General features: G+C 39.9%; 1 protein-coding gene across 2 annotated transcripts in view; it reads right to left on the minus strand.

Moving 5' to 3' along the window:
* PPM1H (protein phosphatase, Mg2+/Mn2+ dependent 1H) overlaps positions 1 to 22883 on the minus strand; it is a 225729-nt gene that overhangs the window by 44748 nt on the left and 158098 nt on the right. For both annotated transcript variants that reach the window (XM_039363747.1, XM_039363748.1), the window contains exons 5-7: positions 13817 to 13901; positions 10270 to 10388; positions 2460 to 2523 (exon numbers count right to left, since the gene is read on the minus strand). In XM_039363747.1, the coding sequence (XP_039219681.1) occupies positions 2460 to 2523; positions 10270 to 10388; positions 13817 to 13901 (268 nt within the window). The remainder of the gene's footprint in view (positions 1 to 2459; positions 2524 to 10269; positions 10389 to 13816; positions 13902 to 22883) is intronic.

Raw genomic sequence — 22883 nt, forward strand, 5'->3', positions numbered from 1 at the left:
AAAATAATTTTCTGTCCTGTGGGAACCAAGGTCATCGGTTGCTCCTGAGGCTAGGGACTGGGCATTGTATAAAAATAAGTATATTGGGGAACGTAGTTGCTTGCATAGTTTTGTGGGTGGGATCTTTAACTTTGTAACTGGGCAATTGTTACCTGTGTATTCAGCTTTGGTTTCACTTTTGACCGTGCCAATACTTTGTAACTAATAAACATATTATTTGACAAACTTTCAAGCCTCAGAGTCCTGCTTTATTCGTCTCTGTCTGTCGGAACTATGATAGCATGGAGCCCCAGACCGAGGGAGATTGACAGTTATTTTGTGTTTCTTCCATTTGCAAATAATCGCACCAACTGTTGTCACCTTGTCACCAAGCTGCTTGGCAATAGTCTTGTAGCCCATTCCAGCCTGTTGTAGGTCTACAATCTTGTCCCTGACATCCTTGGACAGCTCTTTGGTCTTGGCCATGGTGGAGAGTTTGGAATCTGATTGACTGATTGCTTCTGTGGACAGGTGTCTTTTATATAGGTAACAAGCTAAGATTGGGAGCACTCCCTTTAAGAGAGTGGTCGTAATCTCAGCTTGTTACCTGTATAAAAGACAGCTGGGAGCCAGAAATCTTGCTGATTGATAGGGGATCAAATACTTATTTCACTCATTAAAATGCAAATCAATTTACAGCTTTTGAAATTTTCTGGATATTTTTGTTGTTATTCTGTCTCTCACTGTTAAAATAAACTTATCATTAAAATTATAGACTGATCATTTGTCAGTGGGCAAACGTACAAAATCATCAGGGGATCAAATACATTTTTCCTTCACTGTAGGAATCCTTTTACACTCTTATATATTTAATCAGACCAGGGGCTAATCTAATTCAAAGTTTAGTTCTTAGATGTCAACTGACAGAACTAGAAAAGATCATAAGCATATGTTTGGCCATGTCCTCATGCACACCTTGCAGTAGGGTGTTTGTCACCACTAGGAGGACTCAAAATCAGCTATCAGAAATTCATAGTATAAACCAGTGGTTCTCAAACATTTTGGCTTCAGGAGCCCTTTACCTTTTTAAAAAACGATTGAGGACCCCAAAGGGTTATATGCAGGTTATATGTATCAATATTTACTGTATTAGATATTAAAGCTAAGTTTTAAAATATTTGACCTTGTGAATCCGAGGGATCCTCCGACCAAACTTTTGAGAACCATCGATATAAACCAATATTATTTTTTTGCAATCTAAAGAGAAAACAGAATTTGGATCTTCTTTCTCAAAGAGTGTCACTTTTTAGCATCACTGTTGTGATACTATAATCTCCAATTCCCCCAATTCTTCAGGTTACTTATGAAGAATTTGTTTTTCAGAGATATTAAATTCTTCTAAAATATGTAGCAAATGGGAAGAACTGTTACACACATACACAGAGAAAAGAAAGATGCAGAAATACTGTTGAAAAAACAAAATTCTCATCAAAACATACAGGTAAGTTACATCAGAGCTGACCAGAATAGCCAGACCAACACAGAAACTCGTATGATCAATTGAAATAAGCAATCAAGCCATTGGAGAGGGGCTTATAAATGTGATGAGCAAATAAAAACAATATTGAGATCACAGAGTCCTCACATTAATCACAGATCTACACCTTCAGAATTGCAGGGATCAGTACTAATAATTTATCTAATTCTGCATTTGGCAGAATTATTTCTTTCTTTGATCCCCATCCCTGAAAGAAAATTTTATTCCAAGAATGAACTGTGAATGCAGCTAAAATTTCTAGTAACTAGAAATTCAGCAGGCATCCTTATTGCCCTAAACTTATTTGATCTCCACAACTCTCCAAAACTGCTCAAATCCAATAAAAAAAGTTTTATTTTCCTCCTGTTTAAAAGATCACATGTAACTATACAATCAAACTGCAGATAAGTAAGATAAGATAAGGCAAGATAAGGCAAGGCAAGGTAGGATAAGATACCCTTTATTGTCATTTTTTTTTTACTGTGGGCACAACGGCAACATCAAAAATGAAATTTAGTTGTCCGTTCTCAAAGTGAAACACATACATGACACACACCTAAACATACTATATACAACATATATATAGACCCACACCCTTACATATACATAACAAATAAATATTAAATCCTGTCCATTGCCTAGCCAAACTTTTTTCTTTTCAAAATCTCTCTATCCTGACTGCCTTCAAATGCATACTTACATAAAGCAAACAAAAAGCAAAATAAGATCAGCAGTAAAAGTAATGAAACTGCTTTTCTCTGAAATGGGCTTTTTGTTTGTCATGGAACCTAGGAACTGATTATTAGAAACACAATATTCTTTTAAATTGTCAGAAAAAGAAAATAAAGTGAAGAAAGTAGAAAACCCCAAACAGCTTAGGGCTAAATTGAGTAGTAAATATGATGCAGCACTCAAGTTCCTTTGATACAAAGCTTATTCCCACCTTCTTGCCTTCTCCATATATAAGGGGAAATTTCAGGTCATCCTCTTCAATGGTTTTGTATGCCCTGAGGAAGGAATAAAAGAACTTTGTAAAGCTTGGACTCAATTAGCAATCCAGTCCTTTAACATAATTTTCTCCCTGTTCTCTTTCTCTGCGTATTTATTTGCTTCATCTTTGCAACATATTCTCATTTTTTTCTTTCCTCTTTTGAGCTCCCCCAGCAATTTATAATACTTGCACAAGAGTAAATATAAGGAGTGTGATATCAATTTTACGAATAAAAATATAATCCTTGGTATAATAAAAGATGGGAAACTAAGCTAGATCCCTTCCTGATTATCCCAGCTGCTGGCCCAGCAGCTCCCAATCAGAATATACGGATAGAAGGATGAAGATCAAAGAGGGTGATGAAACAAGTTAGCAAGAGCAGGGAGATTGAAGTAAAAGCAGAAACAGGAGGAGAATGAAGGCAAGGTAAAAGCAAGAGAGAGTTCAAGAAGCAAAGAAATGTATTAAACTGGCTAAATGTGTAATCAGGCTTTGTAACGTATTCCTGAATATGATTAAGAAAAAGAACAAGAAATAATCCTGTGGTTCTCATTTGGGCAGCTAGTACCAATTTTTTTACCAACTTCCTGATGCAAGTAGAATCTGTCTTTCACCCCTCCAGTATGGCTTTCTAAATAGGTGAAATGATAGGTTTATCACTGACAACAAATTCCTTGCAGCCATTTTAGGATGTCACCAGTTACATTTTCCTCCAAATTACAATTGTTTTAACTGGGAGTGTCTGTTACCCTCAATCCATAAAAAAAGCAAAACAAAAGAAGCTGTGAATAAGTATCATCTGGTAGATCACACTGGCAATAGTACTGTAACCCAAAGGAAGATAGATCTTCCTATATTTGATCTATGTAACTATAATATTTAGATTTTAAACCACAATAGTGCAGTCTGTCTATCCTCTGTACAAGCTTTTCTATAAAACACAGTTCTGTTTCTTAATTGCGATCGAGAGCTCTAAATGTGTTATCTCTTTATTCAGAAGAGTTTTAAATTCTTCTGGCACCTTGGGTAAATCGGCTAATTGTAAATACTGTACTATGTCATAGTTATTTCTCTTTTCGTCGTCCTTGTATAAATTCTCATATGCCACTAGCTTCTTTCCTTCGTTCTGGCATACCATATCACCTTTGGCGTTATAAAGTTTAGTAACCCTCTGCTTATTGTTATGTTTTTTGATTTTATAAGCCAACCATCTCCCTGGTTTATTGGCGTTTTCGAAGAAATTTTGTTTAGTACGTTTTATCTGCTGTCCTAGATCTTCCTTCACAATAATATCCATCTTATATTTAATTAAATCTATCTGTTGTTTCAGATCACATCTTTGTGGTTCCTTTTGCAGGTTTTCCTCAACTTTACGTAGTTCTTCTTTTAGTTGTCTTTGGCGTTGTGTTTTGATTTTGTGTTGCCTAGCCATATAAGAAATTACAATGCCTCTCATGTACGCTTTGGTTGTATCCCATAGATTTTGGCAATTTGTATCTTCCTTCTTGTTTGACTTAAAAAACAGATCCAATTGTTCTTCTAATTTTGATTTGAATTCTTTATGGTTTAAGATTGCCCTTTTTAGAGTCCATCTCCTCGTGTTTTTTTGCCCCTTCCATCTAATTCTAATTGGATTGTGATCAGCCCAGGTGTTTGTATCAATTACAATCTCCTCTACTTCTAAATTTAAGTCAGCTGACATCCACACCATATCAGTTCTGGGCCATGATTGATGACGTCCAGAATAAAAGGTAAACTGTTTTTTCCCAGGATTCCTTTCTCTCCAAGCATCCTGTATATTAAACTCATCTGCCATTTTTTAAAAAAATATCAGATATTGTTTCTCTAATTCTTTTTCTACTCTCTCCACATTTATAATCTAGGTTATTATCCACAATTGCTTTATAGTCACTCATTATGCAAATGCTATCATGTTCCAACTGGCTAATAATGTTATGGAGTTTCTTATAGAAGCGTTTTTGCCCCTCATTCGGGGCATAAATTCCAACCAGAAGAATTTTGGTTTTATTCAAAGTTACTTCCACAATTAGGATTCTGCCATCTTCGTCCTTATAAATTTGCTTAGCCACAATTCCTTGTTTAATATATACTACCCCCTCCTCCTTTCTTATATTGCGAAAGTGCTGCAAACATATTCCCCAGTTTAGGACAATTTAATAAATATTGATGTTGTTTTTTAATGTGGACTTCTTGTAACATTATTATATCTAAATTATAAGCCTATTGAAAAACTTCTTCCTTTTTGTTGGAGAATTGAGGCCATTGACGTTGATAGATATAGATTCAACACATTTTTTCCCCTCCTTATCTATGTTTAGATCTAGTTACTATTGCTGGGCCAGATGGTGTACCTGCAGAAATGTATAAAATTGCACAAGAATCTTTAAGCCCAATGCTGTTGGATTTATTTAATGAGGTTTTAACCCAAGCTAAAATACCAGCTTCATGGGAAGAAGCCTTCCTCACTTTGATTCCTAAAGAAAACATAGACCTGGTGCAAATTAAAACTATAGACGCATTTCTCTTTTGTATTCGGATTACAAGATTTTCATGGCAATAATGGCACAAAGATTTGAAAGGTTCTTAGTGGATTTTATACATACTGATCAAAACGGCTTTCTATCTAAAAGATATATAAGAAACAATATTAGGACTGTCTTGGACATATTGGAGTATTATGAAGTACATAATGAAAAGCAAATGTGTTTAATTTTTCTTGATGCACAATGTAAAATGGGATTTTATGTTCCTGGTTATTGCGTGTTTGTGAAGTTTATATTATCTCTTGAGGTATTAACTAGAGTAATCCGGCAAGATGAACAGATCCAAGGTTTAGAGATCAAGAAAGAGACATTTAAAATACAAGCCTTTGCAGATGATTTAGTCTTTATAATTGAAGAACCACTACAATCAGGGACAAGACTGATGAAAATACTGAATAGATACGGGGAAATAGCAGGTTTAAAGATAAATAAAGAGAAAACTATGACTAAATATGACTAAATATGACTAAAATACAGAAAAATGAATTGGTTGACAGAATAGGTGTTCAAATCACAAATAAAATTAGATATTTAGGGATACAATTGACTGCCAAATGTGCTACACTTAAAAGGGATAACTATGATAAGTTAATAGAACAGATTCAAAAAGATTTTGATATTTGGACTAACCTACAGCTCTCTCTTATGGGCAGAATTGCGGTGATTAATGGTGGGCATACCTGCAACTGCAGGCAAGATATCGGAAAGACAAAAAAGAATTAGGCATTAAACTAGAACCAATAGAATTGGATAAAATAATATTGGGGTCGGAGGATAAAATGATTAAAAATTTATACCACTATTTGTTAGATCAGGCAATATATGAGGAACAAGTAAAAGTGACTATGTTGAATTGGAGCAAGGACTTTGGTCTTAATTTTGATCTGCACATCTGGCAAGAACTATGGGCAAGAAACAAGAAGCTTACTTTGGCCACCTCTTACAAAGAGAACCTCTACAAAATGTTTTATAGATGGCATCTCCCACCCACAAGATTGGCTAAAATGTGTAACAATGTCTCCCCTAAATGTTGGAAATGTAATTTGACAAGTGGAACATACTATCATATGTGGTGGGAATGCACGCGAGCTCGTGATTTTTGGAACAGGATTAAAGTATGGTTGGAAGAAATATTAGAGCAAGTGGTAGAACCAAAATCAGAACTCTTTCTATTAGGTTTAACTACGCAAAAGCATGACAAAGGCGTACTTTATTTAATGCTACACATTTTAATGGCTTCCAGACTGGTTTTTGCTCAAAATTGGAGGAATAAGGGAATTCCAACGGAAGAAGAGATCCTGCATAAAATTTTATCATGTGCTGAGATGGACAGGCTTACAATGATTATGAAAAACAAGACAGAACACGAATACTTCGAAATCTGGGACAAATTTTACCGTTGGTATGAATTAAGGAGAACTGCTCGGACTTCAAGTTAATGGTAGAATTAAAAGATATATATAACTGTACATATAATTGTATATATAATTGTATTGTATAGAAGGATGAGGCTTATATAGAGGTTAAGAACGATGTATTAAGCTTTTGTACCATGAGAAATAAACTGATATGGCTAAATTCATTCTAGAATGTCATGTTTGTCCATTTTTGTTTTAATTGTATTATGAATAAAATATATATATATATATATATATATATATATATATATATATATATATATATATATATATATAAAAAACCCACAGTTCTGCTATCACCTCATTAGCAAGTCACATAAACACAAGAAGGTTCTTTTAAAAGATGACAGCAGGGCCTCTTAGGAGAGATTGATTTAATCCCTCAGTGGCATTTTTTTACCTATTGGCAAACTATCCCAAGGTGTTCAGCTTAATGAGAAACACATCACTATTTTTCATTAGCATGAAGGTAATGCTTTTACTTGTAAGCAACTCAAACCTGGTGTTTTCAAGAGCTATGAAGTTTATGTTTTAAAACAGGATTAGAAACTAGTCTATTCTCATTATATTCTCATTATAACAAAAATATATTAAGAATAAGATCAGAGAGCGAAGATGGACTCCACTGCAAAATTTTTCTACCTTTGCAATGGGATTTTCCCTCACTCATTTCTCCAACAGTTTCTAATCTTGTCCTCGAGACTCTATTCTGAAATAGGACATGTAAGAGGGAATACTACTACTCCTTTGTTCTCTAAAGAGATCATCAAAATTCCTCAATAGTTTCTGTCTCATAAATGTAGATACTGACGTGCTGGTTCCCAGTGTAATCATATAAATGTAATATTTTCTTTCCCTCCACTTTGTAGAGCAGAGAGATTACAGAGAAAGGGATTGCAAGAAAGTAAATTGTTTCTTCTTCTATATATCAAAAGCAATATAATTGCAAAGGCAGCTTGGAACCTGCAGTTGGGACCTGCAATGTGCTATGCAAGCCACTAACTCTCTTGAAATTTCTTTCTCTTCAATCTCTCCATTCTGTGGGAGGGTGGAAAGGATCAGGTAAAGGAAAGATTGTCAAGAGAAATCACTTGTTCCCTAGCTTCCAACAAATATATTGGAGAGAAAAGGATTTCAAGACACTACTGTATGCTGTTTGTCTAGCATACCTGTGGTTGCCAACTCCAGGTTGCCTAAGCAATCTCATAGCTTTTGATGTGTATAAGACAGTAAGCAGACGCTTTAGCATTCTAAAGGAAATGGCAAGAAACAGGGCAGGAAGCAGAGACACAGTTACATGATTTCCCCCGTAATGACTGCTTCACTTAGCAGTGGACTTGTCAGTGTTAATTATGGCTAAATGCATAATTGTATTTCCAAGACTAATTCGCACTTTCACCTACACTTCTCCTTCACTCACAGTTTGACAATAGGGAGGGGGTGGTTGGAATGCAGGAGAGGGAGAATGGTTTATTACATTTTTATCACAAAAAGGCACATGTGTACATTTAAGCAGTATCTCAATGTCCCAGATAATATTTGGACATTTTATTTTCATCCCAGAATGGTGGAGTTCTGTTTTATTTTTTCTTCTCTCTCTCTCTCTCTCTCTCTCTCTCTCTCTCTCTCACACACACACACACACACACACACACACACACACACACAAAATGTTTGCTTTTACTTATTTATTAGAAAGGAAAAACAGGATTCGGAAGCAATTTATCACTAAGATCAATATTTACACTTCTAAAATAAGTATCAGATTGTGTAAGTAAAGTCTTTAGGAGAGCAGTGTTACTAAACATCAATTAAAATATTCAGCAGTAAAAGAGGAGAGGAAAAAAGTAGTCTCTAAGCCACCAGGAACTTGGATTGTAGCAGGGTAGAAGTACGATGGTGTGAAGGTGATCCCTAAATTTTAAATGATTAACTCGTTCCTCATCAATTTAGGGAGATATCTGTGAGGTTTCTGTTTTTTCACTAGCTCATCTTGCCCCAATGCCACTGTTTCTGTTCCTCTGCCATATGTGTAATTACAGAAAACAAGCTCATTTGTCACTGCCAAATGATACACAACAGGTGAGATCCCTCTCCTTGCTATCTTTGGAGACACGGCTGCAAATCTTGAGCAAAATGCAGAACATGCATGTTGTATACAACCATTTATCATCATTGAACCAGGCTCCCCCCCCCAAAAAAACCCATCAAACTCTATGCCACCTGCATATGTAGTCAGAAACCAAAAAAGACCTAGAGCCCAAATATCTCTACATAACCTAATATTTCTAGGGTTTTTTTTCTCTGTTTGCTTGCCAGTTTGTGGACCCTGTAGCTACCATTACATTAAAAAAGTTATCCTCAGTTACATGTTTGTCTGATAGGAAAGTTCAGCTATCCCCCTAAATAGATTTTAAAAAAGGGAACTACAGGTAGTTCTTAACTTACAACCACAACTGAGCTCAAAATTTCTGTTGCTAAGCAAGTTAATTGTTAAGTGAGCTTTACCCCATTTGATTATCCTTCTTGCCATAGTTGTTAAATAAATCAGTGCAGTTGTTACGTTAATAACATGGTTGTTAACTGAATCTGTCTTTCCCATTGACTCTGCTTGTCAGAAGGTCGCAAAAGGTAATCATGTGACCCCAGAACACGGCAAGCGTCATAAATAGGAATTAGTTGCCAAGTGTTTGAATTTTGATCACGTGACTATGTGGATACTGCAAGGGTTGTAACTGAAAAACTGTCATAGGTCACTTTTTTCTGTGCCACTGTAACTTCAAATGCTCACTAAATTGTTGTAATTTGAGGACTAGTTGTACATGGATAAAATTGTATGCATAACTAAAAAGAACGGTTTAGATACACCATTAAGAGACAATCACTGCTCTTTTGCAGACTTCTAAGAGTGTTTGCTGGCTGGGAAATTCTGAGAGTTGAAATCTATGCATCTTAGTTGCTGAGGTTGAGAAACACTGGTCTAATACACACTCATGCAGCTCAACAAGTGAAAATAGAACACAGACAACCGCTCAGTAATCTTTATAGCTGACACCCTTTCCAGTCTAGTAGGAAAGATCATTGCCCTTAATAAAACTATGGGGCCCTTAATAAAACAAAGCAGCAGCTAATAAAGTTCCTTGTATAGTCTGAAGATAAATCCAGGCCGGGAAAAGTGATATCCATTTGCTAGTGGCGTTTGTGGGTTCTAGAGTCCTGCTTGCACAGGTGTGCAAGCACCAGCGCTGTCACCAGCGCTGCCATGGGTGCGCACAGTCCACTTGCACATGCACACGGATTTGTGCATGAGCGCGCGCACACACACATTTCTCTGTTCCTCCCTTTCCCTTTAGGCCACCAACCCGGAAAGGTTGGGGAACTCTCCTGTAGATGTATATGTAGACAAAGTGCTTATTTGTCACTTAGTGGCTTTTTAAAGTTACAGTGGACCCCTCAAAATCTACTTATGATCCAAAGTTACAGCCATTGCAGCACCCCCTGTGGTCCTTCACCCTTATGCCTGGCCCCAGAGATGCTGCAGTGTCCCCCCCATCAACCTCCCCCAATCATCCTTCACTGGAGAAAAAATTACAAAGTAAACTTTTGTTTTCACCCTCTCCCACATTTTGACACAACCAGCTTTCCACATCTGGGTTCCAATAGTTTTGTAATTGAAATGTATATTATCATACCCTTATATTTCTAAATGTTGCATATGTATGATCACTTCTGTAGGAAGGTTTTTAAAGCATATTTTTCCAAAAAGGGGTATGCACCTACCAGCCAATCATGCTGAAATCTCGATAAAGCATTCTTTTCCCAACTTCCTTTCGCTGAACTCTCCTTGGAAACTCCAAATGTGTAAACTCATTTCCCAGCAAATGGGGTTGCATATATGCCTGTAAATTAAGAGAGGACATTGACTGGGCAATAATCCCAGAAATCCATAATTAGAACTCACACTTCTCCCTTGTCTCATCAAACTATCCCAAAATCCCTGTTACACCTTTTCATTGTTGGACTTGCACAATTGCTGCACTTTCTTCTAGAATTTATGATTGGGAGAACTGCTTATACATTTGATCCTACACTGAGCTAGGGCAGAGGGTCACAATTCAGTAATATTAATTTGTATTTTCTCATCTTACATAAGAGTTGTTGGCAGCCTGCCAGACTAATAGGTTGCCAATACCCTCAGCTTTTCTTGGAAGATGAAACTATTGGGAAAAGTGATATCTAGACTCAGTCTCACTTGACTGCCCAAACAGAAGAGTTTCATTGCCAAAACAATCTGTATCAGCCAACCCCAAATATACCAACTTTTTTTTAATAAAAATGAATGAACAATTTAAAAAGTATAGAAATCATTTGCTTAGTTAGCGGGAAATCCATAGATTCATAAACTTAACAGACAAGAGATTCCTGCCTAAAACAAATTTGTAAAGAAATTAATGAGAGAGCTGCTCATAAGCTGCTGTATCAAAACTTTCATCTTCCTCTGCTTTCTAAATGCTGTTGTTTTTCCTCTCACAAATCTGATAAAGCAGTTACATTTTTCTGGTCTTCAAAATGTTTTCTTTTACAAAAGAGCAAAATAAAAGCATATATATATGCTACTGATGCTGAAATCTGACTGATGGCTGGTTTCAGTGGATCTTCATTATAAATTTGATAGCATGTAGATAATATCCCTAAAACAGAAACAAAACTGTTTTGTTTTTGTTTTTTTGAGGGGGGAACTGCACATGTCTCATCCCAACAACTTGTGGTAAGCAGCAATAAGACTGGGGAACAACAAAAGGAAAAAAATTAAGTACTGTATAATATAACATTTATTTTCATTACATACATACTGTACAGTATAACTTCCATTGCTTCTGAAACTCTCTCTAATGTAATTTCACCTTTATTATACATTTGCTACATGTACAGTTGAACTAAATACATACCTGTAAGTTTTAGGAAATGGCAGAAGTGTTTTTAAGTCCAACCAGAAAAAAAGAAGAGACCCTTACAGGTAATGTTCTGACTCTGTTTCCTTTAGGTAAGATGATACTCTAAAAATACCACAGAACTTCCTTGATTTTAAAGGCACGCAAAATATTTAAATAACAGAGGCATGAATATTCATTATATTTGCTTTGTATTTGTTGTTGTAAACCTGCATGAGTAGTTCTGTCTTCCAAAACATTTAAGACACTTATAAAAAACAGTCCACTCTCCCTACGTCCTTCATTCCTGCTTTTATAGCCAGCCTACCTATGTTCTACAGAGCAAGCATTTCTAAAAAGGAAAAGCCATCTGGTCTCCCAAACCTGCCCCAATCAGCCTCAGTGGGAGGAAAGGTGACTAAAATAATGATGCACTAGAGATTACAGAAAGCAAGGGACACAAGGGAGAAAGGGAGGGAGAAACAGATCTGTATATAGCATTTCCTTGAGGAGTTAGCTATTCCTTTATTTATATAAAGGCCACACTTGGCAGATTTCTCAACCTGACAAAGCTCTCCTGGCTTTAAGAAATGGATACAGGAAGGACAGAGATCACCATCAATATTCTTATAACTGCAAAGGCACAGAGGGAATAATATACCAGACTCTTTGTCCACTTTAAATTTGACAAATAAAAATATAGTAGTATTTAGTGTAATGCAAGGATGGTACGTGAACATTTTATTATACTGGTCTCTTAGTGTTTAGTGTCACAGATTCTCTATTGCTTTGCAGTATGTTCTGCAATAACTCTGGATTGCAATGAGTTCAAGTGATGATGATTGCTTTGTAAGTTTTGCCATGTTGGAGAAGAGTCCTGAGAATATCATGAACAACCAAGAAAATAAACAAATGTATTATCAAACAAATCAACACAGAGTTTACACTCCAAGCACAAATGATTAGGCTAAAATTATCCTACTTCAGATACATTATGCAAAGAACTAGATCTAATACTGGGAAAGGTGGAAGGAATGGGAAGAAGAGCAGCAAGATGGATGGACAGTGGCAGTTAAAGTGGTGTGAGAGGTACTGTTAAAAGATCTGAAAGACCAGGTTAGAACAGATAGTCATGGAGAAAGTCTATCTGTATGATCACTAAGAGAAGACACCAATTTGATGGCACATAATAAATTAATGTTGTGCCACAGCTCTTCATTACACTGAAGGTGTGGATTATTATATTGTTTGGGAACTGGATATATTTCTAAAATCATGGAACTTCTGCAGTTAGTATGCAGTCTTCACGTATTTACCGTGTTTCCCCGAAAATAAGACCAGGTCTATTTTTTTTGGAACCAAAAGACTCATTAGGACTTATTTCCAGGGGATGTCTGACTTTGCAGCCACCCGCTCACTCCATCCCACTGTTTGATTGCTCACGTTGCAACGGAGTAGGAGAGCGTCACACGGGTGCTGCCACCAAGAGGTGAGGCAAGACAGGTAGGGGGGGTGGAGCTACTTCATGAGCCCCACACCCACTTACCTCAGGGCCCCCACAGTCAAACCACTCCCCACTCGGTGACCTTCTCCTGCCCGTTCAATGACCTGGTTGCCCACCCGCCTCTTCCCTTTCACTCCTCTCCTGAGCCGGACTGCCATGCTACGGAGGATGAAAAATGAAGGCTTGGCAGGTGGAGGAGGAGGAGGCTGCCACCAGGCAGGTGATCTGTGGGGGAGGGCCAGCAGGGATCAAAGAAAGCTCCTCCAGCGGCAAACACAGTTGTTGCACAGCGGTGGTGGAGACCTTTCACCATCACTCTCCCTGGTTCCGAAACAGCAGAAGGGGACGAGGTAAGGTGACCAAGCCTCCCCCACCCATCCTCCATTGCATGGCAGTCCGGCTTGGGAGGGGAGTGAAAGGGAAGAGGTGGGCAGGTAGCTGGGTCATTCAATAGGCGGGGGGAATTTGCCTAGCAGGGAGTGGCCTGGCTGTGGGGGCCCTGAGGTAAGCAGGTGCAGGGCATGTGGGGCAGCTCCACCTCACCTGCTTCGCCTCAACTTGTGGCAGCGGCATCGGTGCACTGTGCGCCTCCTGCCCCGCTGCAGCAGTAAGCAACCAGACGGTGGGATGGAGTGGGCGGGCTTTTACTAGGACTTGTTTGGGGGGGTAGGGCTTATATTAGGCACATGCTAAAAATGCTAGGTCTTATTTTCTGGGTGGGTCTTATTTTCAGGGAAATGCTGTAATCATCTCCAGATATATTAAAAAGCAATAATTTGGCAACAATTCTGGACTTTGGAGACAGTTTGCAATCGAGGAATTTGACGTTGTTTACCTTGGTTTTGAAAATCCATTCTTACCACCTATTAATATAATGATTTATGCCTCTTACCAGATACTGGAGCCGCTGACGCTCTGTCTCTGGTGTGAATTCTGAAGACATTGGAATGACCTCTCCATTTCTAATTATTATGGCTCTGAAAAATCAAAACACATAGTAAGAATGTGGAGAACAATCCCTAAAGAAAAATGGCTTTCTTTAAGAAACTGAAATTCTGTGTATTGAATCAAAAAATAAAAGAAGCACATTTGCCTATGCCACAGGAAACCTATAGCACAAATTACATTGCTGAACAGCTCTCTGCAGGCTAGAATCTTATATAAGGATTCAGGGGTCTTCAGTCTCTGGCTCCACATGACTTATGTAAATGGATTATTTACTCAGAATTGAATAGTCACATGTCATTTCAGAAAATACCCATTTTGGCTTCTGGTCTGCGATTGTGGCATCGGCAGACGTACGGGGAGACCGCTCTCTCTTCGCCGTCTGGTTTCTCTCCATCGGAATACCCTGGAAAGGGTAGAAAGTTGCCCTGGAGAGGCGACCACTGCTGAGGAGGACCCTCGATTGCTCGCGGAAGGACGGCAGCCCTTCCATTGGAGCCAAGGCAGCTCCTTTGGGCTGACAAAGAAAAGATCAGCCATTAACATGGCCGATCACCAAGCTGTTCCAGCCAAAAGCACTACTAAGCACGATGAAAGCAACGTGGAGGAATTGGGTGAGACCTTACCTTACCTTTCTTGCTTCCCAACTACTTTCCTGTAAAAGCTCCTGCCTACTCTGGGAATATAAAGCTAAGGGAAAAAAAGCTAAACTAAACTAAACAACTAAATATCTGGACTTGTAATTTCTGGATACCTGGGCTCCGAAAAGGTTCTTTATTCTTATAGAGACTGATCATTTTACCTATTTGCTAAGTTGAAGAAAAAAGAATATTTCTTTCCTCCTTTTTAAACCGGATAAAAGCTTAACTTTACATGTTACTGGGGGCATCTTGTGGCGAAATTTGGTACAGCAAGTGATTTTTTTTTTGACTGAGAGACTTGTGAGACTAAAATTTGTCCTTGACATTATCAAAAAAGATAAGAACTTGAAACAGCTGGGTGGTGAAAATAATTCTCTATAGTGATGGTGGACACTTATTAATTTTTATTAAAAATAGCCTCCATTAAAGGACTATCTGTAAATACCACAGAAATGGAGGAATACCACCCAGCTTGACTTCAAACTTATACTTGAAAAAATCTTAGAAGCTACTGAGCTAATGAATTCCAGACAGAAAGATATGCACACCACCTTAAAGCTACAAAACACAGCCCAGACTTCAACAGATGAACTTACAACTCAAAAGGCAACAGAAGAAGAAGGAATTAACACTAAAGTTGACTTTAAAGAATACCAGCTACAATCTATTCAGAACTCTGATATCCAAACCTTGATTTCATCTAATAAATCTGCAATTTCAACAGCAACAGAAACTAAAGAAAGCAACACTAAGACAGAAGGTGCTGAAGACTTACATACACAGTATACTGAGTATTCAGATAACCCAGATGACCAAATAACAACTATAACACTGAATATGACTTGTACCTAAACCAGCTGAAACCAGAAGAAGAAGAAGATCAGCCTGAACTCACGACAAATATATTAAGCCAAATATGGCGACTCAAACTATCAGGCCAACAATTTAATGACTATGAAGGGACTAGCTTCCTTGACAAGTTGATAATTGGATGGTCTCCCTTGATTCAAATGACATATGCAGGAATGAAGGGAGATCCACCCGAGGATTCAAAGGCTCTGCTATGGAAGCCTGTTTGGCACAAAAGGAAGGCCAGAGATTTAAAAAATGGTTTTCTTTATGCAGCTTCTAATGGAAGAGCCTAAAATCTCACTTAATGGGCTAAGGAGATTTTAAAAGACATTAATTGATGTAATATTCAGGATTTAGACTTATAAGGGAAATAAATTAGTTACTAGAATAATAGTTTTGAATTATAATATAGAAGATGGATTCAGATGACAAAGGTTATTTTATTAGTAAGTGACAATATTGGAATGAGAAGTAGAATATGACTGTGAAATAAACTAAGAATTTATTTGAATAAATAATAAGTGTATTTTAGATATGATAACTATTTTGTAATGAACTAAGGGAACCGTGGGCTATCCGAAACCTAATACTATGGACATTAAGCTAACTGGAATAATGTAATTGAAATCAGATAAAAATTAAAAACAGGATCTAGATATATATAAGTCAAAAGTGATTGATAAATGTTTTAAATGCTTGAGTTATAACTAGCAATGTATTAATTTGAATGTGGTATAATAACTAAGGGAAACAGAGAGGAAATTTTTGATGATGTAAATTGACATATGTATGGAAAAGCTTGTTATTGGACTATGAATTACCCAATCACCATGTTGCTTCCTTGAAGCTGTATAAAAATGGAAAATTAATAAAACTTGTTTTTTTAAAAAAGAAAAGAAAATACCTATTTTAGCAGAAATGAATGCATGTTTAGCAGAAACAAAATAATACATATTTCCGATGGTCTTAGGCAGGGCTTGTCAACCGCCTTCTCTCCCTCCCCCCCCGCTCCACCTCACTTGTCTGTGGAAAATATGCTGGTTGGTGGCAGTCTGCACAAAGTCTACCAAATGTGCCCTGCAGGGGGCACATGAAGAGCGCAGGCGCAGAGCAACGTATTGAGTTGTCCCATGATATCTCCTAGAGTCTAGGATTTCCTTTATTTCGAAGTGTTGTTCTCCTTCCACCATGATTGGAGATGGTGGGGGGGGGGATTTTTGGCTGTAAGGGTGATTGTTGTTCTCTTTTCAGCAAATTGCATTAGAAAATTGGGTGTATTTGCCTAAGATTTTTGGGTAATTCTAATTCTACTATTACTGGGTTTATGATTCTTTTAATTGGAAAAGGCTCTGTATATTTTGGTCCAAATTTTTTACAGGGTTGTAGCAATTTTAGGTATTTTGTAGATAAGTACACCATTTCTCCTATAATGAATGGTGTAGGCTCAACCCTTTTTATCTGCTTGTGGTTTGTATGCTTGCCTAGCTTCATCTAGGGCTTTTCAACTATTGGCCAGGTATTTTATAATTGTTCCATCTATTCTTTCAGTGATGGGATTGCCGGTTCGTTTGGGGTTAGTTCTGGCATGGGGTTGAAACTTTGACCGGTAGCTATTTGAAAAGGAGTGTAACCTGTGCTGGAGTGGACTGCATTATTGTAGGCAACTTCTGCGAAAGGGAGTAGGTCCGTCCAATCTGACTGCTGGAAATTAGGAAAGCATCTTAAATATTGCTCAAGTACTGAGTTTGATTTTTCTGATTGACCATTTCCTTGAAGATGATGGCTAGATGTCAATACCTGAGTGGTCCCTAAAAGGGATAAAAATTCCTTCCAAAATGCAGACGTAAATTCCACTCCCCTATCAGATCTGATGCATTGGGGTGCCCCATGCAATCTGTAAATAGGCTGCACGAAATGTTTCGCTAAGGCTTTTGCAATGGGAATCTTTTGGCAAGGGATAAAGTGCACCTGTTTGGAAAACAAGTCCGTGACCGTCCAGATGACAATATTCCCATTGCTTTCTGGTAATTCCATTATAAAATCCATGGCTATTTCCCTCCAGGGGGCTGAGGGATTTGCCACTGTTTGTAACAGTCTGGGTGATTTCCCTTGCAACCTCTTTTGGCAGTTGCACACTTTGGGCAGCTGGCCACATAACTTTCTATGTCCTTTTTTATGGATGGCCACCAAAATTGCCGTTTAATTAAGTGTAATGTTTTTACAAATCCAAAATGCCCTGCTGATTTTGTGTCGTGGCAAAGCTGCATGAATGTGACCCTTTGGATAGTTGGTATAGATAACTTTTCCCCCACCCAAGGCAGTCTGTCTTTCATTGTGCACACGGGTTTATTTTTTTGGAACCATTCATCTGTTTCCAAACTTTTCCGGAATTCAATTCCGGTTTGGCTACCCAGCTGCAGTTTTAATTAAGCTTGGGCTCTGGTAGTTACTGGAACTGCCAGTTATGATTCCACCATAATCGGTTTAGAGTCAGTAGCTCGCGTGCTGTTATATTGGGGCCTGCGAGCTAAAATTCTTTCCCCCCTGGCAAATGCTTGAGCGTAAAGTGGAATTGGTGAAAATGCTGGGACCAGCGGGCTTGCTTGGGGTTGGGCTTCCTGGGTGTTTTCAAGTTTTCCAAATTTTTATGGTCTGTCCACACCTGGAAAGGGATTTTATTTCCTTCAAGGAACTGCCGCCATGTAAGTAATGATGAACGTATCCCGTATGCCTCTTTCTCCCACACGGGGCAGTGCTGTTCCTTTTTGGTGAGTTTCTTGGATGTATACGCACAGGGTTGCAATACCCCTTCATTGTTTTCTTGTAATAGTAAAGCCCCCACTGCCACATCACTTGCATCCGCCTATATTATGAAGGGCTTATCCATGTCTGGGTGCCTCAGTACTGGTTCGGCAGAAAAGAGTCTCTTTAATCTCTCAAACGCCACTTGGCATTCCATTGTCCATTTTAGTGGCTGGCTAGGTTTCACTGAGGATGCTCACTTCATTTTTAATAAGTTCGTGAGGGGCAGGGCTATCTGGGCAAATGAGGGGTAAAAGTTTGCGAAATACAGGAAACTTTGCAGTTGCTTTCTTGTGTGAGGTGATGCCCAATCTAATACTGCTCTGACCTTCTCTGGGTCCATATCAATGCCCTGTGGGGATATGCGATAACCTAGGTCAAGGCTTTTCAACTGGTGGTACGTGTACCACTTGTAGTACATTAATGAGTGGCAGGTGGTATGCAGCCCTGCTTAGCCAAGTGTAGTGGGGGAGGGAAAGAGCCAGCACAGGCAAGGACTTGCAGTGAGAGAGTCCTCTGGAGCTGCAAAGGCCCCAGGCTCACTTCTGGCTCACCCTCCCTCATGACAAAAGGGGGGGGGCAGAGACAGGAGAGCCTATTAAAAAGAGGCAGTTTGGGCAGGAGAGGGAGAGAGAAAAAAGCAGCAGCCTTGGGAGGAGAAAGAGTCAGCTGCACCAAAGGGGAAGAAGGAGGGGGAGGGGGAGGGGGAGGGTGGGGGAGAGGAGATCAAGCAGGCTGGCCATAAGCCGATCTACAACTGCTGTGCTGGCAGCAGCAAACAGACAAGAAATGCAGCGGGGGGGTCACCCTCCAAGAGGAATGAAAAAAGGCAGCAATGGCTGGAGGTGAGGCATGGAGGAGGGAAGGAGATGGAGAGTGGAAGGATTCTTATGTGCTTTTGTGACTTTGAAGTTCTGAGATTTGTGCAATGAGGGCTTTGCATTCTTAAGGAGTGTTTGGCAATTTCTATTTGGCTGATGGCTGATGTTTCCTGTTAGCTTCTATTGTTCTGCTGTTGTTAGCTGTAAGTTTTGCTGCAAGGGATTTTGAAGTATTTTTCTCCTGAATGGATTTTGCCTGTAGCATTCCTTTACTTATGACTGGAGCCATTTGGGGAGATTGCTTTAGCCAGCAGCCAGTACTTACATTTTTTTTTCTTCCAATCAAGTGCCGGTTGCACTCCTTACTTTCCGTTCTAGCCAGTAGCTAATTCTTAAAGGGGAATGTGCCTTTTTAAGCTAGTTCACTCAGCAACTTGTCTTTTTTGTCTCTGGAGGCCTTTCCTTGTTTGATGAATATATGGAAGAGGGAAAATATTGGGGGGGGTGTCAAATTCTTCCTTCAGAAGGAGATGGGAATGAGAAAAAGGGAGGCAGGGAAGGGAGGGAAGAAAGGAAGTCCCGCCTTAGCACTTGGCTACCAGCAGGTCTGCCATTGACTTTGCTTGTCAAAAGGTTACAGAAGGGGATCACATGACCCTGGAACACTGTGACCATTATAAATATGAATCAGTTGCCAAACATCCAAATATAAATCACATGACCCTGGGCATGCTGCAGTGGTCATAAGTCATTTCAGTGCAATTGCAACTTTTTTTTTTGGTCATCAGGTTTTTGGCACCTTGCTAGGTGGTACTCGAATATTGTCATATCCTAAAAGTGGTACAATAGGTAAAAAGGTTAAAAAGCCCTGACCTAGGTAGTCTATTCTTTCCTGGTTTAATTTGCATTTCGATAATTTGGCATATAGGTGGATGGCTCGAAGTTTCTTTAAAACCGCTCTGATTAGGTTGACATGTTCCTCTTTGGATTTGGTGAAGAGAAGGATGTCGTCTAAATGAACCAGGACTCCCTTAAATAGGTACTCCCTTAGTACCTCGTTGATTAATTGCATAAATACCGCGCCCCCCCCCTATAATCCAAATGGCAAAACTTTGAATTGGTAGCACCCATTGGGCAGTTAAATGCGATTTTCCATTCATCCCCTTCCTTAATTCTCATGCGGTAATACACTTCCCTTAGATCTAGTTTAGTAAAAAAAATTCCTTTCGAGAGGGGTAGGGGGTATAAATTGCTTTCACTGATTGTATTTAGAAGCCTATAATCCACACATAAGCGTAAAGAGCCGTCCTTCTTCTTTCTAAAGAGGACCGGAGCGGCCACTTTAGGCTTGGCTGGTTCAATGAACCCCCTTTCTAGGTTTTTCTTTATGAATCTTTCCATTTCCTCCTTCTCCTTTGGGCTCATGGAGTATAATCTGGGCTTCAGGAGTTTTGCCCTGGCTTCAATTCTATGGCACAATCCGTGGGTCGGTGGGGGTGAAGCTCATCCGCCCTCTCCTCACTGAAAACTTCAGCAAGATCGCTGTATTCCTCTGGTATTTCTGGTAGCCCCTTTTTTCTCCCTTTTTCCATTCTTAATCCCCTTGGGGTTTTAAGTCCGTAGGGTCCCCTTTTGGGAAATTGATTTCTGCCATCCTCCAATTCACCCAGGGGTTACATTTCTTTAACCATTCCATCCCTAGGATCATCGGGCATTCCATGCCTGGGGTCATTACAAACGTTATGTCTTCCTCATGGTTACCCAGGGAGAGGTGGATTGGTAAAGTAGCTAGGGTAGCTGGCTCCTCCTCTGCTATGGACCCATCTAACTGGCCAAAGGAGATTGGTTGTTCTAGCCTCCTTGACGGAATGCCCAGATTCCCCACTAGCGTCAGGCTAATGAGGTAGTGGGTGCAGCTAGAGTCTATTAAGGCTTTCACCTTGATAGCTTTGGGCATGAGGGGAATTAATATAGTCACTGTCTTGAGGATGGGTGTGATGGGTCCACTTACCAGGGGTTCGCCCTCTGAGCTGTTGTCTGAGGCATCCACCAACCCTGCGGTGTAGGCTGGAGTTCTTTCCCCATGATCGGCAGAGGTAGAGGATTTCACAGCCTCTATTACTCATGGCAGATTCTTTTGGCTTAGCTGCGGACTTCCCGGATTTGCTGGCTGGTGATCTGCCTCGGTTGTGCTGGGGGGCTTTCGAGCGGCATTCTATAGCCCGATGCCCCTCTCTCCCGCATTTAAAACAGCCCATTGGCTTCTTGGCCATAGCCGATGGCTTAACTGGTTCGCATGTCGGCTCAGGTGGTGAACAGTTCCATTGTTTTCCTCGGCAGTTCCTCTTCAGTCGGTCAATCTCTGCTTCCTCTGCCAGGACGTACCATTTGTTGAGTTGGTGTGGGTCTCCCCAAGGCAGGCAAGTGTCATATAGATCATAATTTAGGCTGTCTTTGAAATGGCTAAGGTGGATATCTTCCGGCAGTTCAGCTTGCTGGCAATGGCTTGGAGTTCTTGCATATATTTGGCTACTGGGCATCTGCCTTGCCTCATCGTTTGGATCCTTTCGTGGGCTTTGCGATCAGCCAGGGGATTCTCAAATCGCTTTCTCAGAGAGGACATGAAACATTTGAAGTCGTTTCGCTCTGGGGCATTGGAATCGTGCAAGTTCACCACCCAATCTGCGGCCAGCCCGTCCAGAGCAGATTGCATGATCTGGATACAGGCTTTGTCACTAGGGATGTGCCGCCCATATTCCTCCATGTAGCTGAGGACTTGGGTTAGGAAAAACCCCAAGCATGTCAGCTCCCCCTTGAATTTTGCATCCAGTAGTGAGTCTTTGAATGGATTGGTGCCTTTGTCGTTGGTGGTATTGTGTTCCATCCGGATCGCCATCTGCGGGTCAGCAGGGAATGGGGATTACTGGATCAGCATATGTTCCTGGCTGCAGGTTCCGATTCTCCCTCAGAGTCTCTCCAGTTGTGGCTCCAGGAGCTGGTGCGGTCGTAGCGCTCAGAATTCTCCTCTCCTAGGGAGCTGAGGGTTCTCTTCATCAAGTCGATAGCTTTCTCCAGGATCCAGTTTGAGTACTGTGCCCAGTTTCCTTTCTCTTCGCTTGTGTGCAGGGATTTCTCCATCTCCTGCTTCCATCCTGGTTGGTTGGCCCCCCGTCTCAGGGTCACTTTTCTTGATTTCTTTTCCCACTCGCCTTTCTTTCCAATGCCCATTGACCACCGAGGTTTGTGGTTACGTGTCTCCACCATCTCTTCTCCTGAGGAATCTGACCTTTCAGATCCCGACATTTGGCAGGTTTTCAGTCAGAGCAGCGGCACCCTCTCCGGGGAGCTTTCTCCCTTCCCTGCTTGGTCGTCTGACATGGTATTTTTTGCAAAGTCCCCCAGCAAGGTTCTCCCTTCCAGGTTGACTAATTTTGCAGATCCTGTCTAATGTAAGGACCCACCTCAATCTATATCTTAAGAAAATAGAACTCTTGGAAAGTCTCTTCCAACAGGAATTTTTATTAAGAGAAATTGACTGCAGGCATGCTAGACAGGATCTGAGGGATCCCCCCACCATTCAATGTTTTAAAGTGTTCCTAAGCAGCCCTCACCCCACAGTTCTTCCGGGCGATTCAATTGGGCAGATTTCTAGGTGGTAAGTCCAGAAAATGTATCGTCAGTCTGCTCCATCGGCACTATCACTCATTCTCTCTTTTCCCAGATCCCAGGCGTTGCATTTTCCTCCCCCTTTTCCCTCGCTGCCGATAAAGGAGAGAAATTCAGAGGGTGTAGGATGAAAGGCAGATGGCCACATTGTTATCGTTAGTACTCTCGAAAAGAATCAACAAAAGGTTACTTTGTAGTTAATTGCCTTCTATATATATCATAAATTATCATA

Source organism: Crotalus tigris, unplaced genomic scaffold, assembly GCF_016545835.1.
Source record: "Crotalus tigris isolate CLP2741 ecotype Arizona unplaced genomic scaffold, ASM1654583v1 scf7180000019583.1695794, whole genome shotgun sequence".
Lineage (NCBI taxonomy): Eukaryota > Metazoa > Chordata > Lepidosauria > Squamata > Viperidae > Crotalus > Crotalus tigris.